The sequence below is a fragment of the Glycine soja genome, chromosome 4 (genome assembly GCF_004193775.1).
Source record: "Glycine soja cultivar W05 chromosome 4, ASM419377v2, whole genome shotgun sequence".
NCBI lineage: Eukaryota > Viridiplantae > Streptophyta > Magnoliopsida > Fabales > Fabaceae > Glycine > Glycine soja.
In genome coordinates, this window is record NC_041005.1 from 8,924,359 (window position 1) to 8,941,522 (window position 17,164).

A 17,164-nucleotide genomic window follows, 5' to 3' on the forward strand; every position below is an offset into this window, starting at 1 on the left:
GTGTGATTAAATTTCGGATCAAGAGTTAATCCCATAATGGACCCAAAGAATAGAAACCTATGAGAATACCTCGGTATTTTACCAAGAAATCAAAGATCCTAGTTATGGTGATTAAATCAAATAATAAAAACAACACATAATAACACCATCTTTTCTGGGCGTTTGGTATGAAGTGCAACTCAAGTCATCTTCATGCAAACTAGGGCCTAACTCTTAACAACTCATATCCCCTTTTCTTTCAGTAATAATAATACTTATAAGGCAAACACATCCTCCAACTTCATCCTCGGAGCCTCCTCTATAGTCTGTTTCCTTGTTTCCCTATTATCTCTCACTCTCACCAAATCATGGCATTCTCTAGTGCTTTGGTTTTGGGCTCATTGCTAGCAATCAACATGGGCCTGCCAACCCTTGCAATCGACTACACTGTGGGAGATACTTCAGGTTGGGCAATTGGTGCTGATTATAGCACATGGACTGGTGACAAGACCTTTGCAGTGGGTGATAGTCTTGGTAAGAACTAGGAAATAAGAAACTTCTTCTAGTAAGTGATAGATGCTCTCGCATTAAATTTTATATTACAAGACTATGTTCAAATTTTGTATCTATCATTTCAATATAACATGACTATGTTCAATACGGAGAGAAATAGACACATGATTTATATACATGACCTTTCTCACTCCCTCTCATGTACAATAAAGTATCAACCTCTTATTTTATATGTTCAACAAAACCAGACTTACATGTAAGAATGACTTTCTTATCTGAAAACAAAAAAGATAAATTGATATCTGTTGTGACCCTGCACTTAGCCTAGAATTCGAGGTTCTAGAGCCTCCAGAAGAGTAAGAAGGAAGGGAAAATTGCTTGTATTTTTCACTATCCATAAGAATTACATAATCCTCTATTTATAAGCTTTTCATTTAAATTCTAGAATGGAATAGAAGATACAATTCTAAAGGATTTTGGCTTTTTATGCTTTGAAGGAAAGCTAAGGAGAATACTGATATTGCTTCAGAGAGAATCCTTTCTAACGGTCCAGGATCTTTGGGAGAATGCTTCTAGATGGTGCTGACCTGGCTCTTGATGCTTACTAGGATTATTTTGCCACATAATCCTCCAAGTATCTTGGTTTAATACTTCTTCTTTTTCCTTTTATAATTCCTGCATTATGCTCTGTTGCTTCTCTGTTCATATCATCCCTGCAGGCTTCCAAAACAACCTTGTCCTCAAGGTTGTAATCTTGTTTGAGTGTATCCCACAGCTCCCACGATGTATCTTCTGGGAATAGTCCTGCCCACTGAACAAGAACCATCAATTGTTTCCCTGATGCAGTCTCATCCCATTTTGTGTCTAGAATTGCAAGTGGGAAAATGCAGGGTTGATTATCAATAGACTTAGGAGGTAGAGAAAGGGGCACTGAGTCATTCGAAGGAAGGTATGGTTTTAGGAGGGAGCAATGGAATACTGGGTGGATGCAGGAATCTGGGGGAAGTTGCAATTGATAGGCAACGCTACCAATCCTTTTGGTGATCTGAAAAGGGCCATAGAATCTCTTGGCGAGTTTGGAATGAGCAGTTCCCGAAGCTGATGTCTGCCTGTGGGGACGTAGATGAACCAATACCTGATCTCCCTCTGCATATTGCACTTCCCGGCGTCGGCGGTCTGCAACTTCCTTCATCCTTTGCTGAGCCTTGGTTAATTTCTTTAGCAAGCTGCCAATCATCCTGTCACGTTGAATGAGCCACTCGTCAACTGCCTCGATCTTGGATGTTCCTTCAATGTATTGCAGAAAACAAGGTGGTTTCTTCCCAAATGTAATTTCATAGGGGGACATGCCGGTGGCCGAATGAACCGAAGTATTGTATGACCATTCGGCCCAAGTCAAAAAGCGACCCCAGGTAGAAGGTTGGTGGTGTACGAATGCGCGAAGATATTGTTCAACAATTCTATTCATGACCTCAGTTTGCCCATCCGATTGTGGGTGATAGGTAGAGCTCATCCGGAGCTTGGTGCCGCTGAGTTTGAACAATTCTTGCCAAAAATGGCTGATAAACAGCGGATCCCGGTCTGAAACCAGGCTTTTAGGCATTCCGTGAAGCTTGTCGGAGATTTCCATGAACAAACGGGCTACACCGACGGCGGTGTGGTGCTGTGGAAGTGAACCGAGGTGGAGACCCTTCGAAAAATGGTCAACAACCACCAAGATAACTGAGTGACCGTGGTAGGATGGGAGGCCGACAATAAAGTCAAGCGAGAGGTCCTCCCATGGTTGCGCCGGAATGGGGAGAGGGGAAAGGAGGCCTGGTGAACGGCGGTGATCTATCTTGATTTGCTGACAGGTAGCACAGCTCGTGACGAACTGATGAATGTCTTGTTTCATAAAGGGCCAGACGAAATTCTCCCGAACTCGAGCTAACGTCTTCATCACTCCCATATGTCCGCCGATAGGGGTAGAGTGGAACTCAGCAATGATGGTGGGGAGTAGCTTAAGTCGTGGTGGAAGCCAAATGCGTCCCTGATGAAGGAGCCATACGTCCCGAACAACCCATTCCTGGAATTGATTGGGTTCATCGAGGATTTGTTGTCGGCGATCAATGAATTCCTGATTAGATATGAGCTCAACTTTTAATTACTACAAAAATAGACAATTGGGTATCGTTAGCACATAAAGCTGACCAGATGGTGGTTCTGGTAGTCGCGAGAGGGCATCAGCCGCCCCATTAGCCTTGCCGGCTCGATACTGAATGGTGTAATCAAACCCCATTAATCGTGCAAGGTAGACTTGCTGTTCAGGGGTTTGCACCGCTTGCGCCATGAGCTCCTTCAAGCTCCTATGGTCTGTGAGAATCACGAACTGGTGCCCCAATAAATATTGCCGCCATTTCTTCACGGCCGTCGTGATGGCGGCGAGCTCCCTGACATATGTTGAAGCTCGAAGTAGCTTAGAGCAAAATGGCTTACTAAAGAAGGCGAGAGGATGATGATGCTGGGATAAGATGGCCCCCATACCAATTCCCGAGGCATCAGTCTCAATGACAAACTCTGAATTAAAGTCAGGTAATCTCAGAACGGGAGCTTGACACAGAGCATCTTTGAGGAGATGAAAGGCGCGATCAGCCTCAGGGGTCCAATTGAATTTATCTTTGGCCAAGAGAGCTGTGAGGGGAGCCGCAAGGGTGGCGTATCCCTTAATGAAACGCCGATAGAATCCGGATAAGCCTAAGAATCCCCGTAAGGCACGAGTGGAATTGGGAGTCGGCCATTGTTGCACAACTATGACCTTTTCCGGTACCGGTTCTACTCCCTTCGTAGAAACCAAATGACCTAAGTACTCCACCTGCTGGGTCGCGAATGAACATTTGGACAGTTTAAGAACGAAACTGTTGTCGGCAAGAGTTTGTAATGCTATTCTGAGGTGGTCCAGGTGATCGGAAAAGCTTTGACTGTAAATTAGAATATCGTCAAAGAAGACGATAACGAATTTCCGTAAATAGGGGCCAAAGGTACTGTTCATGGTGGCCTGAAACGACGACGGGGCGTTACACAAGCCAAATGGCATGACCACGAACTCGTAGTGGCCGTGATGAGTTCGGAATGCGGTCTTGCTAATGTCCTCCGATGCCATTAAGATTTGATGATAGCCCTGAAGGAGGTCCAGCTTTGAGAACCAACATGCACCTCCCAATTCGTCTAACAGCTTATCTATGGTGGGAATGGGGAATCGATCTTTGATTGTGAGGGCATTGAGGGCGCGGTAGTCAACGCAAAAGCGCTAGGAACCATCCCTCTTCTTCACCAATAGCACGGGTGAGGAGAAGGGACTGGTGCTCGGACGTATGATCCCTTGTCGGAGCATGGTGGACACCTGAGTCTCGATTTCTTGTTTCTGGAAATGGGGATACCTGTAGGGGCGGATATTGACCGGGGAAGTGTTTGGTAGTAGGTGAATTGAGTGGTTTGTGGTGCAGGAGGGAGGAAGAGTAGTGGGTGGTTGGAACAGAGCTTGAAATTGGTCAATAATGGAGATGATGGCCGGGTGATGTGTAGGTGGTAACGGTTGCGAGGAGGAGATGCGAATGTGGAAGAGCTCACTCGCACTCTGGGTTTGAAGTAAACGTCGTAATTGGGGAGGACTCACGGCCAATGAATGCATGTCGGAATTTCCCCTGAGCTCGACCAATTGGCCTTCGTGAATGAACTTCATCGTTAGATGATTATAATCAGTGAGCACTGGGCCCAAAGACCTTAACCATTGGACCCCTGAGACGATGTCAGCACCTAATAATGGCAATACGTGCAAGTCAACTGTGAAGGTGCGACCCTGGGTATTGACTTGGACTGCCACGCAAATCTGAGAGCACTCCACTTCACTACCATTGCCGACGAGGACCCGTAAGGTGGGTGTGGGTTGGGGAGTGAAGCCGAGGGACTTAACGAGGTGGCTCTGCACAAAATTATGTGTGTTGCCACCGTCAATTAAGATAACCACCGTGTGGTGAGCAATCTGGCCAGTCAAACGGAGTGTCTCCGGCACGGTCTGGCCCGATAAGGCATGGAGGCTAATTTGGGCTTGGGGAGGTTCGGGTTGTAGTTGGGTTATTGGGGAATTAAAAATTATATCGGGTTGAGTAAATTCGGGTTGGGCCGGGACTGGGTCAAGGGGCGGGTCAGGTGAATGGGGCAGACTCTCTATATTAGGGTTCGAGTGAGTGTCCCATGGGTCATCATCTGCAATTAGAAGGAAGAAGCGCGAGGAGCAACGGTGGCCGCGGGTGAACTTATCGTCACAATAAAAACATAGGCCGCGCTCACGGCGACTCGCGAGTTCTTTGGGGCTCAATCGTTTGACTGGTAGAGGAGGTGGCTTTGCGGGGGAAGGGAGTAAGGGTAAAGGCGAGGGAGGTGAGGGAGCCGAAAGGGAAAGCGGAGTTGACGGTGAAGAAGGAAAGGATGGGCGGATGCAGGTGCTGCGGGAAAAGTCCTGAAACTTTTCCTCCTGCAGACGGGCCAAGCCGGCGGCGTGAACCATCATCAGTGGCTGCAGAGCTTGGACTTCACGGCGAATAGCAGGGTCGAGACCGGAAATAAAGCAACTTAGAAGCGAGGAAGGGGATAAGCCGGTGATTCGATTCGCCAAGGCTTCAAACTGCGTAAGGTAATCTCGCACTGAGCCCTTTTGAGTTAATTTGAATAACTGGCCTGTGGGATCCTCATATGGGGAGTGAGCAAACCTAGCTTCAATTGCTTGCAGGAACCTTGTCCATGTGGGTAGCTGGTGATTTCTGGCCATCCACTGAAACCAGGCAAGCGCGGGTCCGTCCATATAAAAGGACGCGATCATGAGGCGTTCTGAGTCAGGGACTGAATGGTATTCAAAGAACTAGGAAATCTTGAATACCCATCCTGATGGATCCGTGCCATCAAACCGAGGGACCTCCAACTTAAGTCTGTGGGGCTGAATTGGGTGGGTTTGGATTGCAGGGTTCGCTGAAGAGGATGAAGGTGAAGGAGTGTGGTGAGGGGTATTTTCCAGGACCGCAACGCGATTGAGGAGGTCATCGAGTTTGCCGGTGATATGCAGGTGACTCGAAGTGAGCTTGGCAAGAGCCTCTTCCAGACGATCCAGGGTAGTTTTCGAACGTGTGGAGTCTGCCATGCTTGGAGTGCTCAATGAAAGCACCAAGTTGTTGTAACCCTGCACTTAGCCTAGAATTCGAGGTTCTAGGGCCTCCAGAAGAGTAAGAAGGAAGGGAAAATTGCTTGTATTATTCACTATCCATCAGAATTACATAATCCTCTATTTATAAGCTTTTCATTTAAATTCTAGAATGGAATAGAAGATACAATTCTAACGGATTTTGGCTTTTTATGCCTTGAAGGAAAGCTAAGGAGAATACTGATATTGCTTCAGAGAGAATCCTTTCTAACGGTCCAGGATCTTTGGGAGAATGCTTCTAGATGGTGCTGACCTGGCTCTCGATACTTACTAGGATTATTTTGCCACATAATCCTCCAAGTATCTTGGTTTAATACTTCTTCTTTTTCCTTTTATAATTCCTGCATTATGCTCTGTTGCTTCTCTGTTCATATCAATAATATCAATATCATACAATCATATACACACGACCAAAACTCAAAGTTACATGATTAATTACAAGAGTTACGTGACTTTAAAAAAACGTATATTTTAATGAAAAAAAATATATTTTCTTACTATATACATCCCTTCCAACAGAAATCATTGCTAGACTTATGATATCAAAATTAAAATTAGGAAGTGGGTGATGATGTAGCATTAATTTATTTATGACAGTGTTCAAGTATGGAGGAGGAGGAGGGCACACAGTGGATGAGGTTAAAGAGAGCGAGTACAAGTCGTGCACAGCAGGGAATTCGATTAGCACAGACAGTAGTGGTGAGACCACAATTACTCTTAAAACCGCAGGCACTCATTACTTCATATGTTCTGTTCCTGGACATTGTTCTGGCGGCATGAAACTTGTCGTCACTGTCAAATCAGGAAAAGCCACTGATTCTTCTTCAACTTCAACTGGGAAGGCTTCACCTTCTGATGTCACACCCAACACCACTAAATCAAACTCGTCTTCAGCGAGTGGTGTCTCACCAATTGTTGCTATGTTTATTGTTTCGTGGATCTCTTACAATGTTTTGTATGGTATAAGTTTCCCCCACTCAGCCAGGACAGAGGTAGTGCTCTCACCGTTTCTTAATTTCCTTATAATAATAATAATTACGATTATTATTACTATTGTCACTCTGTTTTCTGGTTTGATTTATTCAGATTTATCTATGAGTACTAATTAATCCAGGTCTCTTGTAGTAGTAGTAGTTATCTAGGAAATCTCCCATGTTTGTCTTTCATTCTTCTTTTAATACAGAGTACTGATCTTTAGGATCTTTTTATGTATGTTTTTTTTTAATACATAAAGGCTTATGGTGAAGAGAAACACCTCTTATTTTAAAATCTGAGTAAATAACCACCCTAAGTGATATGAAAAAATATGAAAAAAAATTAGGAGTAAATTAAAAAAGAATCTTTCAACTTCTTGTGAATTTGAAGTTAACCTCCCAAATTTTTTCTTTATAGCATATTACCAGTTAGATCTAGCCTAACCGTACGTGCAGATTCATTGTGGGTGTAAGCCTTTGGTAAGTAATATGCACATGGAGAGATTTTTACAGATTTTGTTTCCACAAATATGCCGAATTTTAAATGGAAATTACTTAAAAACTTTTTTTTTTGCTGACTAATTACTTAAAACTTCTTGATACAACCAAAAATAAAAATAGATTAATTATTTTGAGTCTTTATAATTGTAATGAATTGAGATTTTCTAATTTAAAGAATAATTATTTTATAGTTCTATCCTTGAATAGAATGGAGAGGAAGGAAATGAATAAGAAATTTTTAAAAAAAAATTATGTGTTTGGTTGAGAAGAAATAAGTGAAAAAAATAATATAAAACTATGGTATTTATAAGTTATTTTTGTTCTATTTCTCACTTATTTTTGTTCATTTTTTCAATATTTTTTTTAAATCAAACACTTTTATTTCTATTCTTTCGTTCACCTATTTTCTTCTACCTTTCTTATTTCTATCCATCTCATTTTCCCATATTTTTTTCCTTCCTATCAAATGGAAGTAACTCATTGTGATTCAACTAAAACTTCAAACAGGGCTGTACTAGTTGTGAAAATTTTAAAAGTCTCTAACTTTGCAAATTATTACATTAAGGCATTTGGTAGTCTTACACTCACAAGCCAATAGGTATTTAGTGAAAAAAATAAAATATAAAAGTCATTTTAAAAGCTTTGAAACTATAGAAAAATTCAATAAAGCTAGAATAAATTTACTCATTAAAACATTTAAAAGTTGAATAAAAAACGTCACCTGTTCTCAATTCTCACTTATTACTTACAATACATGGAAGACTTTACACAAGCAAACCCAATTGAGGTTATGTTTGAGTAAACTTCTTTATAAATAATTATATGAAAAGAAAATAAAATAAAATAATTTTTTCCATAAATTAAAAATAGCTTATGTATATGTTAAAAATAAACTTTTAGAAAAATTCTTTTATAAATTAGTTTATAACTTATAAGAAACTAATTTCATTTTCTGTTTTAAAAATAGAAGTTATTAATTGTGATAATGAAGACCTTTCAATGACTTATTAAATAATAAAATGTAAATTGCAAAAGTCTCCCATTTTAAATACGCATCAAATATTATTTTTATTTTGAGTTTAATTCCTATCAATAAACAAACCAAAAACAATGAGAATATAGTATCTTTTAATAAAAATTGTATAAATATAGTAAATGAATGCTTAGTAACTACTAAATGAGTGTACAAACTCAAATGCTTAATAATAAAATTATTAAAATTTATTATCCTTCCCTTAATACCTAATAATAAAAAATTATAAAGTACACATTAAAACCTCCCTATCAAATACTCAAATAATTAGTGCAATTTATTAAATAAATAAATAAAAATCAAAATTAAATTTCTAGAGTTCCTAAGCCCTTATTTGTGCCAAAAAAATCAGGCCGAAGGCAAATTTAAGAGTTTTTTTTTTATTGTATAAAATATTAACCAAACTTAGAATATAATGAATCCGTGAGAATCATAAAGATACTGCTATTAATCGGAACAATTGTAAATTCTTCTAAATGTCTTTTTACGAATTTTCGTATTTCTTTTGTATATTAGATGCATACACTTTATTTTCACACAAAAAAAGACGCATTTACTTTATTTAAAACTTTGGAAAAAAGAAAAGAATTAGATGAGTTTGTTTAAACTTATAAAAAGTAACTTTAAAATAAGAACTTTTTTATATAAACACATTTTTAAGAAATAAAGATGATTTACTTCTTAAAGTAAAAAATATATCTTTTTTAAGAAATATAATTTAGACAAACACTAAATTACAAGATTTCCCCTACACATCCAAACTTCATGGGAGACTACAATTTCATGTTGACAAAACAACAATTATTCCTAGCACCAATATGAATGTATCGCATAACGCAGACACTAAACTCAAATTTTTAAGAGAATTCCTCCTGATATTTCAAAATTCAAAATGCATGTTACTTCCATAAAACTAGAGCTGAGAATGAAATTAGTCACGGAATAAATTCCATTTTCTAATAGAACAAAGGACCAAAAATAAAAACCTAAGTTTGTATAGAAAGTTAGAAACACAATGACGATGCTGGTGTGATATAAATTCTGTACCCTGCATGCTATGATCATAACCACTAAGCAAGTGCTGAAGTGGTCCTATGATATAAAAGAGCATACAAAAAAACTTAAAAGGAAAAGACTTTTGTCATAGCTTTTGTGGCGAAACACAGGCAGATAATCTTTGGATATATATGTCACGAAGCACATGCGTCCGTGACACGTAAAAGCCCACTTATAGGGGTTTGCATGTGACACCTGTTAAAGCAAACTCCACTTTTTGCACCACCCATAAAACAAAACAATAAAAAGATCTCCAACACCAGCTGTCACTGCCTCATGTTTACAGACTCCAAAACACGACAAAAACTTGTTCCTCCCATGAAACCTGTTTCCTACCTCAAATCTCTCTCTCTCTCTCTTAAGTTCTTTTGCTTGAGAGAGATAAAGACATCAGAGAGAAAGACAGAAACATTGATAGATAGATAATCTGATAGGAAAAGAAAAATAAGAATTATTAGTTAAAAGGTTCAAAATATTACCATTCTTTTTTTTAGTTAAAAAAAAGATCAACCTCTTGATATACCGAAAATTCATGGAACTAACATTTTTCTATACACATAAATCCAAAAATGGAACTCCTAATTATATATTTTAAAGACAAAATTATCTGTTAATCCGTTTGGTCCTCAACTCTCGCACCGATAATTTGCAAAAAATCGATTCTGTAAACCAAATCCAAGAGAAACTACTAGAAAAGCGAAGCAAGCAAACAATCATACCGTAAAAAAAAAATTAAATTAAATTCCGAGTGGAGTAAACCCAAATTAACCACATCAGAACAAACCGAAAAAAACATTAAACAGAAGAAAAGATCGATAAATAAATAATGATGATAGTAATAATATTAATAATGGTAGTCTGAGTCTGAGAGAGTGAAGCTATCGAAATGAAACCCTAAAGGACATGATCTCCGAGAAGGCACTATGAACATGATTTCCCACCACTCACTAATGAGAATAATAAATAATAAAAACAAAATGTTCAGTGTCTCTAAAGAAAGTCTCGTGCTCAATATTTATACTACTAAATAACAATAATCATAAAATAAAACCCTAACCCATACACAACTACCGGATCTACATCATCAAGGCGACCGCAGCGGCGAAGGCGACGGCGGCGACAGATTCGGAGGCGGAGACTCTGCAGAGGTGGGCGTGGCTGCTGGGGCTGACGGCGGGGGAGTCGGCGGGTCCGTCGCTGACGACGGCGGGGCCGGAGGGGAGGGGGGAGTCGGAGGGAGAGACGGGGGCGGGGGGAGAACCGGTGGGGGAGTCGGAGGAGGGAGAGGAGGCGGTGGGGCCGGAGGAGGGGGTGGGGGACGGCGGAGAAGAGGCCGGAGCGGTTTTCGAAACGGGGGCGGGAGCGGGTGGAGGAGGGGTGGTGGGTGGTGGAGCGGAAGAAGTAGTTGGAGGAGAGGCTTTGGGGGAGGCAGCCTGTGGCGGAGACGGAGAGGATTTGGGGGTGGCGGCGGGGGAGGCTGACGGAGATAGAGAGAGAGCGGAGGTAGCCAGTAACATGAAGAAAAAGAGGAAGAGTGTTTTGGCCATTGTGAGAGCAAAGAGAAGAAGAATAAATGAATAAGAAAGGGTTGGGGGTGGTATATATAGGAATGCTTTTCTTTCTCTTTTTTTATTTTTAGCGCTAAAGCAAGGGTTATAACTTCTAAACAAGTATTAATCGTTCGTAATAACAAACAAATCACCAGCTTTCTTTCGTCACCTCTATTCCATGCAAAATATCCTATCCGAAATTTTCTCTCCCTCGCTCTCCACAACGCCTTTCACTTTTGCTTTGCCTCATCATAACCAAAGAAAACGAGGATTTGTTTTGCGGGTTAGATTCTAATCATCAATTTTTTAGTACAGCATTTTTTTTTATTTTGTTATTAACTATCTAATCACTTTAATTTAAATCATTGACTTAAATATAATTTGGTTGTAAGTTTGGTCTTGTTATTTTATTAAAGTAGAGATATTTGATCTCTTTGTTCTAAAAAAAATCTAAGATTTTAGTTTTCATATTTTAAAATAAAAATATTTGAAAATTTTATTTTAAAAAATTCACAATTTTGATTTTTATATTTTTTAAATATAATTTTTAACAAATTTTTAATTTTTTATGTTTTATTGTTTACATTATAATTAATTAAATTAGTCTTTGATGATACGTTAGATGAAATGTTAGATTTAGAAATTAATTGATTAAAATAAAAGAAAAAAAACTTAAGTAAAATTAAAAATTTTGTAAAATAAGATGATCAAATATCTCTATTTTAAAATAAAAAAATTAAAATCATGACTTTTTTAAAATAGAAAAACTAAATATTTCTATTTTAAAATTTATGAACAAAATTGTGGATTAAATAAAATAAAAAAAACAAAAATTACATTTAAGCCTAAATTATACTAGCTAGTATCTTATTCACTTTAATTTAATGAAGAAAAAAAAACTACTTTAAGATAAGTTTGTTGACTAAAAAACTTTTAAGTGGATGAAAAAGGAAATGTTACGAATCAATTTTTGTAACAAACAAACGAAAGGTGATTTCTATTTAATTTTATTTTCTAATTATTTTAATGAACATTTATTTTGAAACAAATTTAATGTGTGATTTTTGTATCTATTAGTAAATAGCACCATTGCAAGGAAGAATAAAAAGTTAATATGAAAGACAATCAAATTTTCTGTTAGTCTTTTCCTTCTTAATTATGTACGTTTTCATTAATTTAATAATTTGTATTGATGATTAGGACATTTCATAAATAGTGAATTTTTTAATGTACACCTTATAAAAAAATGTTTTCATTTTAATTATTAGGAATTGGAGGAAGGACAATATGTTTGAATAGTTTCATTTTAATGTACGTTTTATACCATTTTTCTGAGTATTCGAGTATAATTTTTGTAGATTTATATGCAATATCTTCAATCTTGTTAATCTTGTGTCAGGAAAGTCTCATTCAACAGACGAGTATTACCTATACGGTTACACTCTTCTAAAATAATATTGTCTTAGTTGTTATCAAATTTTATATGGTATGTTTTTTCACAAGTAAAAATATAAAATATATTATTGTTTATAGATATAGAGATTTTATTTTGTTTTTTTTTTTTAAATGTGTGAATCAATGAAACATGTTATTTATAAGTAACATCAAAGATTCCTTCATCTTATTAACAAAACATAACAATCTTCATTAGTTTCTTGGTAAAGAACAATTTATGATTAGTGTAACAACTGTATAATTATTCTGTAACAACTCTTCATTATCAAGTAATTGACTATAATAATAAGTAATCAAATCAATTCATAGGATATGAGCCATAAAATATTTTTCAACATTCTCCCATACATATTTTTTTAAATGATCCCTATTACCAACAACTAAATATGATCATGTAACTTAAACCTTGAAATTTCACGTATTACAATGTATAATATTTTCTAATAAACTAAAATGGGTTCAAACTATATTGATTCAAATGAATCATAATTTTATATGACAAACTTAATGTGTAGAATGAAAAAGATACAAACTTTAATGTAAGCCTTTAAGTCTCATATGAACCATATGATTCTAAAATTATGTAGCTAGCAAAGTTTTATTAGAACATTGATTATGTGTCTATATACTCAATAAATATTAACTCTCCTTTGATTTTTACTTTGTGTCAATATGTTTGTATTGACTTTTACCTTTATTTTTTTATAGAAACTTTTACCTTTATTATTCTTCAAAAAGAATACTTAGCCCAAAAAATTTTATTGGCCTTCAATAAAATTGACAACTTTAAGACTAGAAACTTTATATCTTATATAATTTCATAGCATTCAATAAATTATTTCCTTAAAGTGGTTCTTAAAGGGTATCATAAACTCTTACTTATTTTCTCAAATTTCACTTTTAGAGAAAATTCACTTCTTTTTATTAAGAATTTTTTCTCCCACTAACTTTTGGAATGTGAGTATAAGTTAATAAAATATAAACCATTTCATGATAATATAATATCAATGTTATGATAAATCTTAACTTGTAAATTCAAACCTTTTGGTACAATATGTGTATAGAACTTACAGACTTTATATATGAAAGATAAACATCATAATAAGATAGATCATGCCTATGGATATAAAAATATCCTATCATGACATTTAGTCCATAACTTGATAAACTATTACTTCCCTATGGGGCCAAATAATAATTCCTTTATAACATTGATTAGTATGTTATGACTACTCCTAAACATGTAATTCATATAAGTCTTCATAATATGTAAAACAAATGTCATGTTTATCAATGTAAATCATGTCCTTAATCTATGAATCCTGCAGACATAAATCTTGCATGTGGACCAAAATTTTATTCAATTGGATTCATAACATAACTTTATGATAAAACTATCAAATTATATCCATTTTATTAATTCTTGTGGATAGATTAAGAAATATAATTAGATATTATATCCTAATTGATTATACAAATATAGCAAAAATTCTTGTGAGATAAAAATTATATATAAGTATAATCATCATAATATTATGTCTAATTCATCGTATGATCTTAAATAACTTAATATACAATTTCAATTAATTAAAGATGTTATGGCCATCAATAATGAATTAAAATTATAAAAATCACTAGACAAATAAAATTATTTCTTCACCAAACAAATTTCTTTAGTTTTTATTACCGGTTGGCACCCGTAAAGGGAATGTGATGAATCCAAAGTTAAGAAATTAATTCTTAGCAAAAAATCACATTTTTTTTCTAGAGTATTATGACTATCAATTTCTAAATGTCAATAAAACTTTATGCAATGAAATGATACAACTTCAAATACTTGAATACAAAGAATTTCATAACATAATATGCATAACAGTAGCAATTGAATCATTCTCTCAATATTCTTCAATTAACAAATAATATTAGGTTCAATAATAATTATCATGTAATTAGCATATCAATTGCATGTTCATAATAGTCCTAACTTGTGATATATCCCATTTAATAATAATTAAATGGAAATCAATTTAGTAGTAAAATTAAATTGGCAGTCATTAATAATGTAATGAAGACATCAATGACAAATAATCGAACTAAAAGTAATTTAGTTCAAAACCACCAAATCCCATGGTGGTATCAAATTTGACACTACATTTCATTGTACAATTGCTCTTTAAGTATCAACAATAGCATATGGCAATATTAAAAATTACCTTAAGAGAGAAATCTTAATAAAGAAGCTAGAATATCTGGGATAATGGGTCTAATATTGAAATATAAAAACATCAGGAAGATGAAGGCAATATATATTGCATTGTAATAAAAATAACCATGAGCCATTGAAGTCATTTCTTGAACCATTAATGCATAATATTTTTTTAATCACGTTGGTATAAGCATGATAGCAATTGAAGCACAAATATTTAAAGTCATACAACAAAATTATGCATAGTGCTTCATATTGAAATTTTAATATTTCGAGAAAAAGATTTCATATGTTTGCTTTTCTTTTCCAAAAAAAGAAGGCAGTGAATTATAATTTCAATTAAAAATCCATTCTAAGTCACATATCAATATTTTGCATCATGTTTCTACCGTGCCTTTGTATATATTTGCTGAAAAGAATTAATATATACAATGGAAATAAAATTAACATATAAAGGTGAATAACAAGCTGAATAGCAAGGCTACAAAGATAGACTCTAATACTAAATGTAAGAAATTTAAAATCTTAATTCATAATATAGACATGAATAATTTATTCATTAAGTGAGAGCATACATAAAAATATACCTTTGGTAGTCATTGTTATCAAGCTCTATATTATATGGTCTCTCAAAAATAAAAATACAGAGTATATAAATATTTATAGATAGATAGATCTTCCACTACAAATTTTTTTTCCAAGAGCCAAAATCGGTCGAAAATGTTAAAAATCCGTCGTTAATTGAGATTTTTTGACGGATTTCCAACTGACAAAAATTCGTCGAAAAAATGGTCGCAGAAAATTCTAATCGATAGATTTTTTGCTTTCTGTCGGAAATTTTTGACAAAAATATCTGTCGAAAATTATCTGTGGGAAATTTCCGACGGACTTTTTTCGTGGGAAATTTCCCATGTAATATTTCAAACGGATTTTTCAAGCGAAAATTTTCATGATTATTTTCGTCGAAAAATCCGTCATAAATTTTTTTATAAATAATTTATTATTTTGTTTTTTTCTTTTTTATCATTGAGAATTTAGCAATTAATTTACATATTCATATTATTTACCGTAAAAAATTAAAATAATGCATACTTATAATTAAAAAATGGTGAAATTGATAAATCCAAAACATAGACTAAAATAAATCATGAAGTTAAATTGAAAACAAATGTAAAATAAAAACACAATGTAAAATGTCAATGCTTATTGTGAATAGTAATTTTGTATTCCTAAGTCAATAATCAAAATAGTCATTGGGAGAGTGTCTCTGTTGGTTATCATGTTCGTGCTAGTGATCTGCCTACAGGTCATTTGCATGGTCTTGCTGGTACTCGTGTTGCTGTTGGTCTTGTTGTTGCTGGTGAGGTTGTTGTTGTTGTTGATGAATAATGTTTCACGCTTCAGGAGGTTTTCAGTTTACATCAAATTTAGCTCCAATCTATTTTCAACTTCACAAATATTACTATTGGGGCACATTGGTTGGATTTTGTCCAAACAAACCTTTTCTTATCTTGGACAATTCCCTAGAACTTAACATTTCACAGACAACAATCCATATACAGAAAATTTTCTAAGGTGATTGAGGTTTGAAATTGCATATTTTCTCTTTTATTACTCAAGCACTGCTGCTAGAAGAAAGGCATTAACAAAAGTAAAAACATAGAGCATTTCTAAGGTGATCATAGTCATGATGCAAAGGTTGGCGAGAATGTGCAGAGAAATCAACCCCGAAGCTGCCTGCACCAACCTCCACCACGTTGATCTATTTTGAAAACTTGATGTGATTACTTCAAAACTATAATCATTGCCTTTCTCCATTAAGATATATAAGTTGCCTAAAAATTTTGTTGGGTTAGTAAAATATATAACATATGCTTTTATTTAGTTTACACAATAATACATAGTTTCACATATGCAAAGGTCTCCCAATAATTTTTTTCCTTATTGAAGCAAGTGAATATTTCTCATGCGAGGGGAAAGGACAATTAAGGTAGCAGCAGTATGCCTAAAAAATGCCTAACCACAAAAACCTACATGATCAAAAGCATAAAAATCCAAACTTTCCACTCCCTCGCCTCATCATACTCAAAATCCTTCCCTCCCATGATCTGATTCTTGCTAATCAAAAACCTACATGACATATCTCGTAGCATCACTCATATATGAACACTCAAACTTTCTCTCGAGTCCAAGAAAAATAAATTAGAAACCCAGAATGTAAGAGAAAGAGAGAGAGAGAGAGATGAACCTGCGACGGAGGAGAGGGAGTGAGAGTGTTGAAAGGAGGGGAGGAGGGAGAGCTGAGAGGAAGCAAAGGCGGTGGTGGTGGCAAAGAGAGAGGATTTGGATGGGAGTGAGGGAGGAAGACAATGTGGTATCCGTGAAGGGCACAAATGGGGGAGAAAGGGGAGATGTGAAAAAATCTACTGACTTATACAGTTAGGGTGTTCGTGATATATTTTGGGAAATTTTAATTTCCCACGGATTTATATTCTGTCGATATAATCTGTTGAAAATGTCAACTTTCCGACAAAATAATTGGCCATGGGTAAAATCCATTCGTTTTTCAATAATTTTCAACGGATTTGGTAAATTCCGTGGGAAAATTCAAAATTTTCGATAGAATATTTTCCATGGGAAAAATTTTGTAGAAAATAAACATTTTTC

General features: G+C 35.4%; 2 protein-coding genes across 2 annotated transcripts; one reads left to right on the plus strand and one right to left on the minus strand.

The window, feature by feature from the left end:
- The first annotated feature begins 317 nt into the window (after positions 1 to 317).
- Positions 318 to 6,887, plus strand: LOC114408099 (blue copper protein-like). Its single transcript, XM_028371214.1, has 2 exons — positions 318 to 513; positions 6,320 to 6,887. The coding sequence occupies exons 1-2, from the start codon at positions 348 to 350 to the stop codon at positions 6,829 to 6,831; spliced, it is 678 nt and encodes a 225-aa protein (XP_028227015.1). The 5' UTR covers positions 318 to 347; the 3' UTR covers positions 6,832 to 6,887.
- A 3,208-nt stretch (positions 6,888 to 10,095) lies between these two features.
- LOC114409255 (pectinesterase inhibitor 10-like) lies at positions 10,096 to 10,889 on the minus strand. Its single transcript, XM_028372647.1, has one exon. The coding sequence runs from the start codon at positions 10,831 to 10,833 to the stop codon at positions 10,363 to 10,365; it is 471 nt and encodes a 156-aa protein (XP_028228448.1). The 5' UTR covers positions 10,834 to 10,889; the 3' UTR covers positions 10,096 to 10,362.
- Positions 10,890 to 17,164: the final 6,275 nt, after the last annotated feature.